The 14,310-nt window shown below is 39.7% G+C and overlaps 1 protein-coding gene across 2 annotated transcripts in view; it reads right to left on the bottom strand.

The window, feature by feature from the left end:
• The window catches only part of SND1 (staphylococcal nuclease and tudor domain containing 1), a 438,973-nt gene that overhangs the window by 376,879 nt on the left and 47,784 nt on the right, over window positions 1-14,310 (bottom strand). For both annotated transcript variants that reach the window (XM_005550684.4, XM_074035938.1), the window contains exons 5-9: window positions 13,655-13,815; window positions 12,455-12,546; window positions 11,653-11,811; window positions 10,014-10,120; window positions 7,311-7,401 (exon numbers count right to left, since the gene is read on the bottom strand). In XM_005550684.4, coding sequence (XP_005550741.1) covers window positions 7,311-7,401; window positions 10,014-10,120; window positions 11,653-11,811; window positions 12,455-12,546; window positions 13,655-13,815 — 610 coding nt within the window. The remainder of the gene's footprint in view (window positions 1-7,310; window positions 7,402-10,013; window positions 10,121-11,652; window positions 11,812-12,454; window positions 12,547-13,654; window positions 13,816-14,310) is intronic.

Here is a 14,310-nt window from a genome sequence, read left to right as displayed (position 1 = left end):
ATGGTTAAGATATTACATATTATGTTGTGAATTTTGTCATTATAAAAAAATTGAGGAAAAAAATTTTCAGAGACATGATAATGAACTCCATCTAGAGCTATGACTGGAAGCACAGCAAAGAACTATCAGGACAAAAGCAAATACATTCTAAAATCTACTGTACCCATGGATAGTTTATACCCTGATCTCCAAAATTGGACTTGGCCACCACTGCCAGTTAACCACTTAGCGCTCCTAGACAAAGCCCTAGCAGGTAAGCTCCTTGAAGGCAGGAACCACTTCTAGTTCTTTTACATCTTTTCTAAGCACCTAGTTCAGGTCTCTGTTTGCTTAATCTATATATAGGTACAGAGAACCAAGCAACAAGCCTCTAACTAGGCAGGGTGGTAAGGAGATACCTCTTGAGGACAAGCTTCCACTCCATCCCTCTCCCATCCCCCACAACAATGTTATTCAGGTCTGTGAAATCTGCAATGCCCAAGGATCCAGCAGCAGGAACAGGGAAGCCAAGCCACGTGCTCAGGGGACCATATGGCTACAAACAGCACAGATCAGCTAAAACGCCACAGGGAAGGCAGGGAGGGAACTGGCAGGCCACGACAGGCACAAAAGTCTTGGGCAAGCTCAGCTAATTGCTGTGAAGTGAACATGCTTCTCTGCTAACCTGAAGAGACAAGGAGAGCCCTTCCTTTGCATTCCATTCCTCAAGAAGTAAAACTGCTTAAGCAGACAAAGGGAACCAGTCTTTCAATAGGCTACATGTATCAGAGAATACTTCGTCGAGTTTCACATTTCTGAGGCTTAAGCCTCTTGGCACTCTGACCTACAGCTTTGCCTCAGTTCCAGAAATCAACTGTAGAGCCCCAGAGGCACCCAGTTAGAGGCCATAGGTTACCCTCTGCAGGCTTTTCAGGTTTTTAGCGAGGCCCTGTACAATTAATTCCTAAAAAACAGCGTGACTGTTGAAGAGGGAATCACTATTTGTTAGGGCTTTACGATCATATGATCTTTACAAGCAGAATCATTCAGGGAAGACTTGCAGGACTTTCAGACTATGTGAAGGTCCCAGGTACCTTAGAACCTTTTTAGGATTCCCTGAAAAAAACTGTTTGCCACTAACAGATATTTTAAATCACGTAAAATGATATATAACTGCTGCTGATTTCCAGGTTATAAAAAGTAATATGTATTTTTTTTCATTTTTAACTTAATGTTGATATCCAGTGTTCTACAACAAAGGCCGGCAAACTATGGCCCAAGGGCCATCCAGCCCACTTCATATTGTTATAAAGTTTTCCTGAAATATTGCCACAACCATTTGTTTACACACTGTCCATGTCTGTTTTCCTGCTACCATGGCAGAGTTCAGTAGTTGCAACAGAGACCATATGGCTACCAAGCCTAAAATATTTACAATGTGGTCTTTAAGAAAAAGCTGGCCAATCTCTGTTTTACAACATATTAGAAAATGAACACACTTAGTGGTATATACTGGTTAATATTTCTATAGACATATTTGGCAAATGTGAGCCAAATCATTTCTAAGGAAATAACTGCCAATTAGTTGGAGATTTCTTCCACTTTCTAAATAATGAAAAAAATTCTCAACTACATGAATATAAACCTACTGGGGACTGATTTAAAATATTATGGTGCAGCCTACGTTGAAATATTACACATCAATTAAAGAAGTAAGCTCTTTATTTTGGTTCCCTCTCTAAACACCTCTAGATAAAAGGGATCTGAGGCCGGGTGCGGTGGCTCACACCTGTAATCCCAGCACTTTGGAAGGCTGAGGCGGGCAGATCACAAGGTCAGGAGATGGAGACCACAGTGAAACACCATCTCTACTAAAAACACAAAAAATTAGCCGGGCACGGCGGCAGGCGCCTGTAGTCCCAGCTACTCGGGAGTCTGAGGCAGGAGAATGGCATGAACCCGGGAGGCGGAGCTTACAGTGAGCCAAGATCACGCCACTGCACTCCAGCCTGGGTGACAGAGCGAGACCCTGTCTCAAAAAAAAAAAAAAAAAAAAATGAATCTGTATAACCTATCTATACATAAGCTCAAAAGGAAGAAGATAATGAGAGAGAACACTGCAACAAAACTCTGGAAGCTGGAAAGCAGATGGATGAGTAGTAACTTACTCCACTGACTCACAAAAGCTAAATCTTGAGACAGTGGCGAGAAAACACAATAGCCAATCTGATTTATACTGCAGTCCCACTCTCCCTAATCTGCCAAGACTCAGAAACTGTCAAATCAAGCATCTCAATTGCAAACAAAAATGAGACCAAAAACGATGAACGGTTTCAAATCTTTGTAAGAAGCAGATGGATTGCAAGATGTATACCCTGGCCAGGCACGGTGGCTCACACCTGTAATCCCTGCACTTTGGGAGGCCAAGGTGGGAGGATCGCTTGAGCCCAGGAGTTCAAGACCAGCCTGGGTAACATAGGGAGACCCCGTCTCTACAAAAAATTTAAAAATTAGCCAGGTGTGTTAGCGTGAACCTCCCAGCTATTCGGAAGGCTGAAGCAGGAGGATCACTTAAGCCCATGAGGTTGAAGCTGCAGTGAGCTGTGATGGCACCACTGCACTCCAGCCTGGGTGACAGAGCAAGATCCTGTCTCAAAAACAAACAAATATGTATACCCTATATCCCACACTAGGGTCATTGCTTCTAAACTCAGTGTTTTAATATCTCATTCTCAAATAAGACAGAAAACCAAGGCTCAGCAAATATCTGAGGAAAGCCTCTAATATGAAAAATAAGGGACCAAAATAACCCAAAGAGGGGAGAGGAGAGGCCTGAAGAACATAGCGAGTATGGAGGAAAAATGAAATTAAAAAAAAAAAAATCAATTTTGCAGAAAGCTAAGAGATTATTTTTATCTCTGAAGTAAGTATTAAACTTTACTTTTTATAATAGTAAAAGAGAAACATGCAGAGAACAAAAAAAGCTCTTAAAAAATAAAACAGTATCATGTCTATAACACTACTGAAAGATAACTATAAAGAAATCTAAAAAGAATAGAAGATGAGATAGAAAATAGGAGAAAAAAACTGAAAGACGAGCCCACAAAATCCAACCACCAAACAACAGGAGTTCTAGAAAAAAAGAGAACAAAGATTCTAGATGGAAACCAACAAAAGAGAGAGAAAAAGTCTCAGAATAAAACAACCAAACATTGAGGCATAATATGCTCACATATAGATAAACAAAAGTGCATCGCTATGAAATGTTAGAATACTAGGATCAAAAAGAATTTGCTAAAACCTTTCAGAAAGAAAAAACACATATAAGGATGAGAAATCAGGAAGGTTTCAGATCCATTAGAAAAAAGAAATCAAAAAAAATTTCTGATAACTACTGACAGTGGAGCAATACTGATAGATACAATTCTAATGGAAAATGACTTCTAAAATAATTCTATATCCAGCTAAACTATCAAGTGTATGTAGAGAATGAACATGAAAGGTCTCAGAAAATTTACCTCCCAAGCATTCTTTGCCATGAAGTTAGAGAATGTGTGCCACTAAAACAAAGTAGCAAATTATAGAGGAAGCTGTGAGATCCAGCAATCCTAGCCCCAATCCAAGAGTAAGGCAAAGAAATCCCCCAGGACAATGGTGAAGAAATCCAAAGATGACAGCTCTAAAACAGGCAAAAAGAGAAACCAGTCCAGATTGATGCAGGCTGCAAGGCTCCAAGATAGTGTTAGCAGACTGAATGAATCTCCTCTTGGGAGGAGATTTAGACAGAGTTTGGAGGTTGAATTAATAATAAGTGTATAAAAAATGTAAATTTTAACAATTATTAACTCCAGGGAAAACAAAAAAATTGTGCAGGAAACTAAAAGTAGCCATAATATGCTATATAGCACAGTGGTGATTATCATTTAAAATAAATACAGAATATTAACTAAATTATGACATAATCATATTGGAAGAACTGGGTAAGAGCACTGTGCGTCCACATGAGTAGGCGTGCTTATATGAAAAAACTAAGCCCTCCTCTTCCATGGTATGAAGGAAAGGAGTTGTACCTAAAACTGAAAAATTAAGAAATAGCCATGTAAATGTTTTATTCAGAGATGAATTAGCTAAGAGTTGAAAGTGACTGCCTCAAGCAAGAGTGAAATTGAACTGGTACATTCTTTAGTAAGCCTATAAAAAATTTTTAATTTTCTGTATTAAAAATAAAAATGTGCAAACTTAAAAATTACACACAAAAGAGTACAGATCAGTGCTATTCAAAGTGGCTGCCAGTCTGCAGTAAGATAAGGAACTTGTACTAGAGCATTAATCAACTACATCACTAAGAACATTGCTGACTTTTTTTCTTTTTTTTTTTTGTAGTAAGCTTTTCTTGATGAAGGAAGCAATGCCTTGATTTACATTCTGGCCCAAGCTCCTTATGTCACTTTATCAAGGCATTTTGAGTAGGACTGGTATAGATCAGAGATCATCAAACTATTAAGTAAAAAGCCAGATAACAAATATTTAAGGCTTTGCAGGCCACACAGTTTTATCACAAATACTCACCTCTGCCATTATGGCACAAGAACAGACACAGACAATACACAAGCGAACACATATAGCTATGTTCCAATTTATTTACGATACTGACATTTAATTTCACATAATTTTCACATGCCATGATATATTTTTTATTAACACAAAATCCTTTTTTTTTCAATGTAAAATCCACAGATCATGCAAAAACAAGTGCCCAGCCAAATTCAGCCCATGGGCCATAGTTTGCCAACCTTGAGATGGACACTATGATCAACTTTGTTAAAAAAAAAAAAAAAAAATTAAAAAACAAGGCCAAGATAGTGTTTCATGTAGTACGGGTATTTATGCTTATCTTCTTTATGTTTTTTCCTGTTTTAAAAGCAAAACTAATGCTAAAGAATTTTTAAAAGTCAGTAAGTTTTAAAAACTCTACCTATTTCTCTCTACCCTCTAAGCAGACATACACCCAAATAGCCTCAATTTATGTTTCAATTTCTACAGAAGATTGGTTATTCCTCACAATCCTCAATCAGATGATTCCTAGGGACAATCTCCTCTACTTTGGCACTGTAATGAATAAAACTTCATTGTCATGATAAAAGCCTTGCTCTCTTTTAAAGAAAAAACAGATTCTAGGATCCTAGATTTTTTTTTTTTTTTTTTTTGAGACGGAGTCTCGCTCTGTCGTCCAGGCTGGAGTCCAGTGGCGCGATCTCGGCTCACTGCAAACTCCGCCTCTTGGGTTCACACCATTCTCCCGCCTCAGTCTCCCGAGTAGCTGGGACTACAGGCGCCTGCCACCACATCTGGCTAATTTTTTTGCATTTTTAGTAGAGACGGGGTTTCACTGTGTTAGCCAGGATGGCCTCGATCTCCTGACCTCATGATCCGCCAGCCTCGGCCTCCCAAAATGCTAGGATTACAGGTGTGAGCCACCGCGCCCAGCCAGATCCTAGATTTTTAAAAGTGGAAAAAATTCTCCTATAGGTAGGTCTCCCTTTTTAAATTACCAGTAAAGTCACATTTAAGATAAATGCAAAGCTCAATAATCTAAATCCTTTGAATTTTGTTCTTATGCAGTACATTAGTTAACTCCCCAACCAGCCAAGGCCCAAAACTCTTCAAAATATTCTAGGTTTTTCTACAAACTCAGTTTTAATCGAGGAAAGGCTGGTAGGAACACAATAGGGTTTTAAGATCCTCACATGCCTCATCTACATCAGTAATGTCACAGCCTCTCAAAGTGAAGATGGCAAAAAATTGAAGGCCTGCCTCCCTTTTTGGGTGAAAAATCATCCTTTTATTATGTAGCTATGTTAACACAGAACACACTACAGGAAGCATAAGCACAACTGAGTGAGTTCCAAGTAGGCAGAGCAACCCATGTCCAAGTGTCCACACAGGTACACGCCTCACACAGTCTGCATCAAGACCTGGAGGATGCCAGGATATCCCACCAGGGGCAACTCCCACCCATGCCTACCAAAAGGAATGATTATGGCTAACCTCACAGCTGCCTGGACATCACCTACAAAAAGAGGGAAAGAGGCCACTAGACCACTCTGTGACCTATTACTTTGGGCATCGTAAAAAAAGAGTGAAGAAATTTAGCCAATTCCTCAGAGGTTGCTAAAATTTTACCATTCTAAGACAGTCGCAGGATTTCTCAGGCTCACAGTGCCACCTAGTGGCTTTCCATCCTAAACTCATGGTTAGTTGACAGGGAGACAGCACCTCTCAGTCCAAGAATTTGGCACTTAACCACTTTTAGCCCATAAAAACAAAACTTCTAGCATCTCTTGGCAAAAGTAAAAATAGGCTGGAAAACATTACAGCATTTTGGGAAGACACAGATAACAGATCTGCTACTCAAGTTACAAAACCATGCAACTAAGAAAAAACATTTTTACAGCACTGCTGATACCACCAAGGATAATTAGCTCCAGTTTCCTTCAAAGCAGTCTATCCCAAGACACATCAATGGAGAACTCTCTGGGAAAAACAAAACAAAACAAAAAAACCAAGAGCTCCAACACAGAAGAGAAACTTGAGGTCATATAGCTATGGATGCGCCTTGACTTGAAACAGCGTTAACTCCTGATAAACCCATCATAAGCTGAAAATACTGTAAGTTGAAAATGCATTTATCTCTCTTCAGGCAAGGAGGCAGGGAGGCAGGAAGGCAGGAAGGAAGTGCACTTAATACAACCTACCAAACATCATAGCTTGGCCTAACCTACCTTAAACATACTTGGAACACTTACATAAGTTTACAATTGGGCAAAATAATCTAACACAAAGTCTATTTTATAATAAAGTGTTGAAGATCTCATTTGATTAATTTACTGACTACTAGACCAAAAGTGATAAACAGAATGGCTGTATGGATACTCCAAATGTGGTTCCTACTGAATATCTATTGCTTTCACACCATTGTAAAGTCAAAATATCTTAAGTCGACCCAGCATAAGTCAGGGACCATCTGTACTTGGACACAGGAAATCTTAAGACAATGCTATTTGCTAAACAGAGAAAAAAGAAGTCCTAAAATATGAGAGATATTTCAAGCTAGTTTGAAGTTAGCTAATTTACAAAGAAATTTAAATAGTCTAATGGTTTCTAAGCCCCCTACAATAAACACACACACACACACACACACACACCACCCCCCGCTACTGGTTTGCCTTGAAATTTTCAAGAGCTTCAGCATTTCTGATTGTTCAAATCCTTGTATTATTACTCGCCTGGCAGTGTCCACTATGCATATCAAGATGCTGAGAATGACTCACCTTGGCAACAAACTGCTTGTCCTTTTGGTCCAAATTAGCAGTGGGAGCAACATAGTCTCTCCATATTCTCAGCCTGCGCTCTTTGGCAAACCTGGCAACAAAGCAAGGATGCAAGATCATTCAGACAGACTAAGTCAGCAAATGGAATCCACCACTACCATGGGAGCGCAGTTGGTGCAGCATCCTACTCTACCCTATAGACATATCCAGAAGAACGACCTGTAAATGAGAGTAAATGAAAACACGCATGATACATATATATACTGTAAACCCACAGCTGGGAGACTATGGTCCAGGACTATGGTCCAGGCATACAATTTTTTGAGCCTAGATGGTTCGAGTCCACCTTCATTATTAACTCTGGTTTATCCAATATCTCCTGGGTGGCTACTACAAAAATTAGGCTGACAAACAGAGAGTAACTGCTCTCTTAAATGGGAAGAACCCACACATCTAAACAAACATACTTCTTAAAAAGCACAGACTTGCTCAATTTCTATCTGAATTATAGAAAGGTTACCAGCTACCAAATCCTATATATAAGAACAAAACTGTCACGACTGTGTATCTATAGAATAATTTGAAAATGAACAAAATCCTTATAAAATTCACTGACAAGAGTTTAAAAAAAAAAAAAAAAAAAAAAAAAAAAAAAAACCTATGTAGCCAGAAATTTATCTTGAAGTATTCTGCCCAGTAGATATTTTCTGAGCCAGACTATGAATGGAATATGTGCAAAGATCAAAAAAAAAAAATCAATGAACAGCTGTCTTAAACCACTTACAAATAAGTGAATTCATGTGCAGTGAAATACATGGATACATGTTTCTGAAAACAGTATTGCAATCTTTTGTTTTAGAGAAGCAGTAAAATGAGAAAAACAAATAGCAGGATATAGCAGTTGTAAAATGCATGAAGTAATTCAATATAGAGGATGCAATTTTACCTACAATTCAAGTAGCTCAAATATAGCATGCAAAACAGCAGACAAGTAATCACATATTATCGAAATATGATTTGCATTCTCTGGTCTAAGCCTGTTTTTTAATGATGAGCACTTCCCCCAAAAATCCATAAAATCTTCTACTGATGTCATATAACATGTAGATATTATTTTCAATGCATTCACTTTCTTCAAAGAAAGGCAAGATACTGGGCCAGGCGCAGTGGCTCACGCCTGTAATCCCAGCACTTTGGGAGGCCAAGGCAGTGGATCATGAGGTCAGGAGATCGAGACCATCCTGACCAACATGGTGAAACCCAGTCTCTACTAAAACACACACAAAAAAAAAAATTAGCCGGGTGTGGTGTGCGCCTGTAGTCGCAGCTACTGGGGAGACTGAGGCAGGGGAATTGCTTGAACCAGGGAGGTGGAGGTTGCAGTGAGTGGAGATGGCGCCACTGCACTCCAGCCTGGTGACAGAGTAAGACTCTGTCTCAAAAACAAAAGGGCAAGAAATTAAAGAATGCAAAAAAAAAAAAATCAAATTAATTTAGAATACTAACGAACATAACAGGATTCTCTGAACCAAACAAAAGAAATTGACCATTGTAGAAAAATCAGAAGTATTTGGAACACTGTACTTGATATGGTTATTATAACTTTCTAACTTAACTGTAGAACAACATTAAAAAAATTCTAAGCAATCACTTTTTCCATCAGACAATATACATGTCAGATGGGCCATATCAAATGGCCTAGATTAATATCTACTTTTATAAAAACTTGCAAATACTTCTGCTTATAGATACTGAAGGATGAAAAAGACCTAAGAAATGGAACAAATATTACAGTTATTCATTCAGGTCATTGCACATTTCTTAGCTGTATATCTCAGTCACAAAAAAGTAGTTATCAAGACCATTATAACTTTAAGATTTCGAAACAAGTCATACAGCAAGCAAGCCTTGAGAGTGGACTATTGTCATCAGCTGTGTGTTGTCTTTGCTTAAATGTATCATAGAAGGTAGTGATTCAGACTTTCCTGAGCATCATTGCCATTCATCTACCGTTGCTACCTGCTTTATTTTCTTCCATCTACCCCATCAAATGGAGAGAGTTCACCTACATCTATATCTTGACCTTGACAGTTGAAATGGCAACTAATATTTGGAATTTCTACATACAGTTTTCTAGAAACAAGTTATTCCTATATCTGCTTTAATGATAGGCAACAAGTCAAAAACACACCAATAACATCTCAGGGTTATATTAGCATTTATAACCGAAACATACTTTTAAATAAGTTAGGGCACAGTCCTCACAACAATATTGAATGGTCCTGGTTTAAAACCCACAGGCTCTGTCTTTCCACCATACCCCTGCTCCTGTCTATCTGTTTGGGAGCAGCTGATAAACAACTTCATCTTTCTCAAATAAGCTTCAAGTTTATTACATTTCAAATGTGTAACACCCAGAACCTAAGCAAGGGGCTTGGGAAAAAATGACCTGAAAACATTAAAAAAGCAAATCAAGTGAAGAAAAATGTCTAACTGAAGACTCTAAGTCCTTACTATCCAGCATTCAATTAGACTGAACCTGAAGACCAATATTTAAGTCACTCTTCCATAAGGAACTGCCCTACTCCTTTACTGAAGTAAAATGAACACTGACACACAGGGGTGTGAGAAAATCACCAGATTTCTTTCCCTAAAGATCCTTAACAAGATCCATAGCTGGAAGGCCTCTAGGACAGACCTTACCTCTCTGCCGCCCTCAGCTTTTCTGCACCCCGGGTGTAAACTGCAATCGACCAATCCACACAGCGTGCAAAACCTTCCTTCAGGAGGAGCTCTGTGATGTTGCCGTTCTGAAAAACAAGATACATGAGAGGCAGGTGCAGATTAGACTCTGTTGCAAAAGAATCCATTTCTCTAGACTTCTGACACAATTAACATAGTCACAATCTAGTCTGCAGTTTGTTTGTTTGTTTGTTTACAGTAGGGTAGCTTCTCTCACTAGGAAACCACTCCTAAGATGGGAGAGATGTCACTCTGAGACTCCTTTCAACAGCCTTGGCTTCGTATCCCCACAATATCCACCATAATAACTCACTTAATAGGAGTAGGATAAATGCTAGTGGCATTGAAGGGAATTGACATTTCAATAGCTCTTCTTGTGGGCAGAGGAGGATGTTAATCTTTAATAGAGATTACACCTTATTCTTCCTTCCCTTAAGATCAGCACTTCCTTCCCCTTTCATAAGAGCTGAAGAACAGGCTGAGCGGGGAATAACGGAAGCTACACTGTGCCCAGTGAATTAAAATTCACACTCTACCGTGACACAGAGCCATCTGGCAGGGCACAGCCAGACAGCACTCCAGAAGAAACAGACATGACCTTGGCACACCCTAAACCAAGCCTCTCAACCTCCCACAACTGCCATCATGGAAGAATTATCTAGCCAAAGAATAAGTAGCTTAACTCTGTATTGGACACAGGTTACAATAATGAAAATCCATTCAAATTTAGGTGTTAAAAAGAAGGCCATCTTATGTCTAAGAATAGCCCAACTATCAAAATGCACAATAGGGCAAAACATCCAATAATCGCAACTATAAGAACATCACCTATTCCCTGCTAAAAGCAGAGTTAGAAGGTACCTGGAATACAAAGCCTGGAATACAAAAAATAATTTTTCCATACCTCAGTTTCCTCATCATTGATCTACCAATACTTTAGCTAGCTGACTTCTAGACCTCATCAACCCTATTCTACAAATTCCAGTTCTACTTCTAATGAATGTAGCAACCCCTAGGACCAAACAGTTAGATAAATATGTGATCAAGTTCCTCTTCCTCTTATGAACCCACTAACACTTGAGATTAATTTCCTAAAGGTGAGAAAATTGTCCAATTCTGTAAGACAAATGATAACTCCCTAGAAAATGCCTCAAAAATCACCAGATATTAATAATAATCTTGCCATATTTTTTTTTTTTTTTTGGAGACAGAATCTCGCTCTGTTACCCAGGCTGGAGTACAGAGGCATGATCTCGGCTCACTGCAACCTCCACCTCCCGGGTTCAAGCGATTCTCCTCCCTCAGCCTCCTGGGTAGCTGGAACTATAGGCACATGCCACCATGCCAGGCTAATTTTTATATTTTTAGTAGAAACAGGGTTTCACATGTTGGCCAGATGGTCTCGATCTCCTGACCTCATGATCCATCCACCTTGGCCTCCCAAAGTGCTGGGATTACAGGCGTGAGCCACCGCGCCCAGCCAACATTTTAATGGATGTTAAACACAGAGAAAAAGAAGAGAGAGAGAAGCAAACTCCTGTTCTTCAAACCCCAAATGATCCCTAGCCCATCACCACCCAGTCTGCACAGACACACTCACTGGATGAAGGATGGTACCCAGAATGTTCTGGTTGTGGCAGCTCTCCAGAATGATCTGAACATCTCTCTGAAGCAATCGCGACTCGGTGAAAAATTTGGCTTCTGCAGCAAAAGGCTCTGGAGTTTCACTGCCATCTGCTTCCCGTCGAAAAGTTGGGCACTAAAGCAAAGGCAAGGTAAGTGAGTAATGCAGCCTAAATGTGAGTGCTAGGCACTCTCACCCCACACTAAGCCTTCCAAAAAACACACATGCCATGAAGCTAAACTCAGGAAGGTCTTAAATCAGCCCTTCTAATTTAAAACACACTGGTAAAAATGGACTGGAAATATCATCATCTCAGACTTCTTGGCAAAGATAGATAATAAAACTCACATTATCGTGAGGACAATAATTTTAATTACAGTAAAAAGTGGCCTCTTACCGATAAAAGACTTGCCAGTGCTTAGCTTTTAATCTCAGATTTTTTAAAAACCAAAATGAATATTTTACATCAATGCTTAATGCAAGTCATATTCAGCAAACTTCATAGCCTCTCATTGCTCCATTTCTCTAAGTTTACATACTCAACAACCCTAAGCACAGTCCATTCCAGACCCAGAATACTTTAAAAAATAAATAAATAAAGTTATTTGGTCCAATGAGAACTGTCACACTACGAAGTTTAAACTAAAACAAGTATAAAGTCAATGTTAATGGCCCACATTAGGAAGAAACAGCAGATCCAAAGTCCCCAAGTAGAAGAATCCATCACTGAATATCCACAAACTCTATACCCACCACATAGCCAAGAGTATGGTCTGACCTTGATGCCTGACAGCATGACTGTAACCAGGTAGTAATCTGGGAGGAGCAGGGCCCTGACCACACTGCCATCCCGCACATGCTCGATGATAGCTGCATGACAGAATAAACAGCTTAAGTCCTTAGCAAACGTCCTAACAAGGATAACCACTGCCCAATCAAACTGCATTTAACACAGTTTCCTCTCCCCAAAATCCCTGAGAAAGCCTCCCTCTGAAAAGTAAGGATGCGCTGGCAGATCGTGAGGGTTTACATAGCAGACTCTTGCACAAAGGATTCCTGAGGAATGCAGATTAGGCCTGCTTCTCTGTCTTCTGAACCTTCTGGAACCTCGTGGCTCACACTGAAGGTTTGTTATCCATAAGCTAGGATGCTCACCTGAGTACTAGGTGCCCAACAAAAAACAATTAGTAACTTAAGATTGGTAAAAATCTTATTTTACTGAGTCTGCAGTTAGCGAGGTCTCAAAACCGGGCCAAAAACTATATAGCACATAAATACACATAACAGTCAGCCCTCTGTATCCATCGGTTCCACATCCATGGATTCAACCAACCACAGGTCAAAAATATTCAGAAAAAAGAAAAAATTCCACAGAGTTCCAAAAAGCAAAATATGAATTTGCCACACACCATTATGTTGAGTCCACACAAATGAAGTGGTGTGTAGGCACTGTAACAGTTATTGTAAGTAACCTAGCGATGATTTAAAGTATACAGAAGGATGTGAGTGGGTTATAGGCAAATACTGCACCATTTTATATAAAGGACTTGAGCATCTTTGATTCTGGTATTCCCGGGAGGAAGAGCGGGGCAGGGTCCTGGAATCAATCCCCAACGAAGGGTAACTGGATCTGTTTAGATGTATACAGAATACATGTTGCTACCTCTAAGTTTCAGGGTTGTTATTTAAACAGCCTTCTGTTTGAGACTAGAACATAATCAATGTGCAAAACACCAGCAATTTACTACCCTGCAACAGCACAGGACTAGCCTCTGCAGAAGTATCTGATGTGACCTACATGAACTGAATCCAAATTCCCTTCTGAAATACTAAGGTGCTGTTTTAACCTTAAGGATTTCCCAAGGATACTAAATAAGTATAAGAAAGGCTTACTAGATTTTACAAACCTCAAGAAGCAAAGAGTGCAAACAGAAAGAAATCACCCTGAGTTGTATCTGTCTGTTCCCGCCAGCCTCACCATTAACAGGCTTCTGGTGGTGTGAGTCCACAAAGTGCCTTGGGTTTTCAATGGTATACTTGAGGTCCCGAATAGTATGTGAACCGTTCCCCTCACTCCACATCCCTTTCTTGGCTGCCTTTGCTTGTTCTTCACATTCTGAAAGCCGGTTCTGCTCAGGACTGGGACATAAAATATAAACAAGAGTGGTTAGTGAGTTCCCAAACAGAAATACGAGGCTCTCTGACACACATTTTCTTTAACATCTTCACCCCTTGAAGACACCAAAGGTCTGTTTCAGATCCATGGCTTAACATATAACCAGAAAATCACCATGATTGCAATTTCTAGATTCCAGACTTGTCCCTTCAAACAAAAGGTTAAATAGTAAGAGCATTTAATGAGACAATCTAAAGAACACACTCTCAGTACTGCCACCATCACCAATGAGAAGAGAACAAGTTAGTGGCTCAGAGCTGCTCCAGTGGGTAGAGCTTCATTTAACCATCCCAGATTCAGGAACCGGAATCCCAGGCACAGCTCAGTAGTGCAGAGAAGCCGACTAAGAATCACTCTTTCTCTCTCTCAGTTTACAGAACAAGGCTGAGGAATGTGGAATGAACACTGCTATCACAGATAATGTTACCCCCAAACTACTTACACATTCAATAAGGCAA

The sequence above is a fragment of the Macaca fascicularis genome, chromosome 3 (genome assembly GCF_037993035.2).
Source record: "Macaca fascicularis isolate 582-1 chromosome 3, T2T-MFA8v1.1".
Lineage (NCBI taxonomy): Eukaryota > Metazoa > Chordata > Mammalia > Primates > Cercopithecidae > Macaca > Macaca fascicularis.
This window is presented reverse-complemented; position numbering and strand designations above follow the sequence as displayed.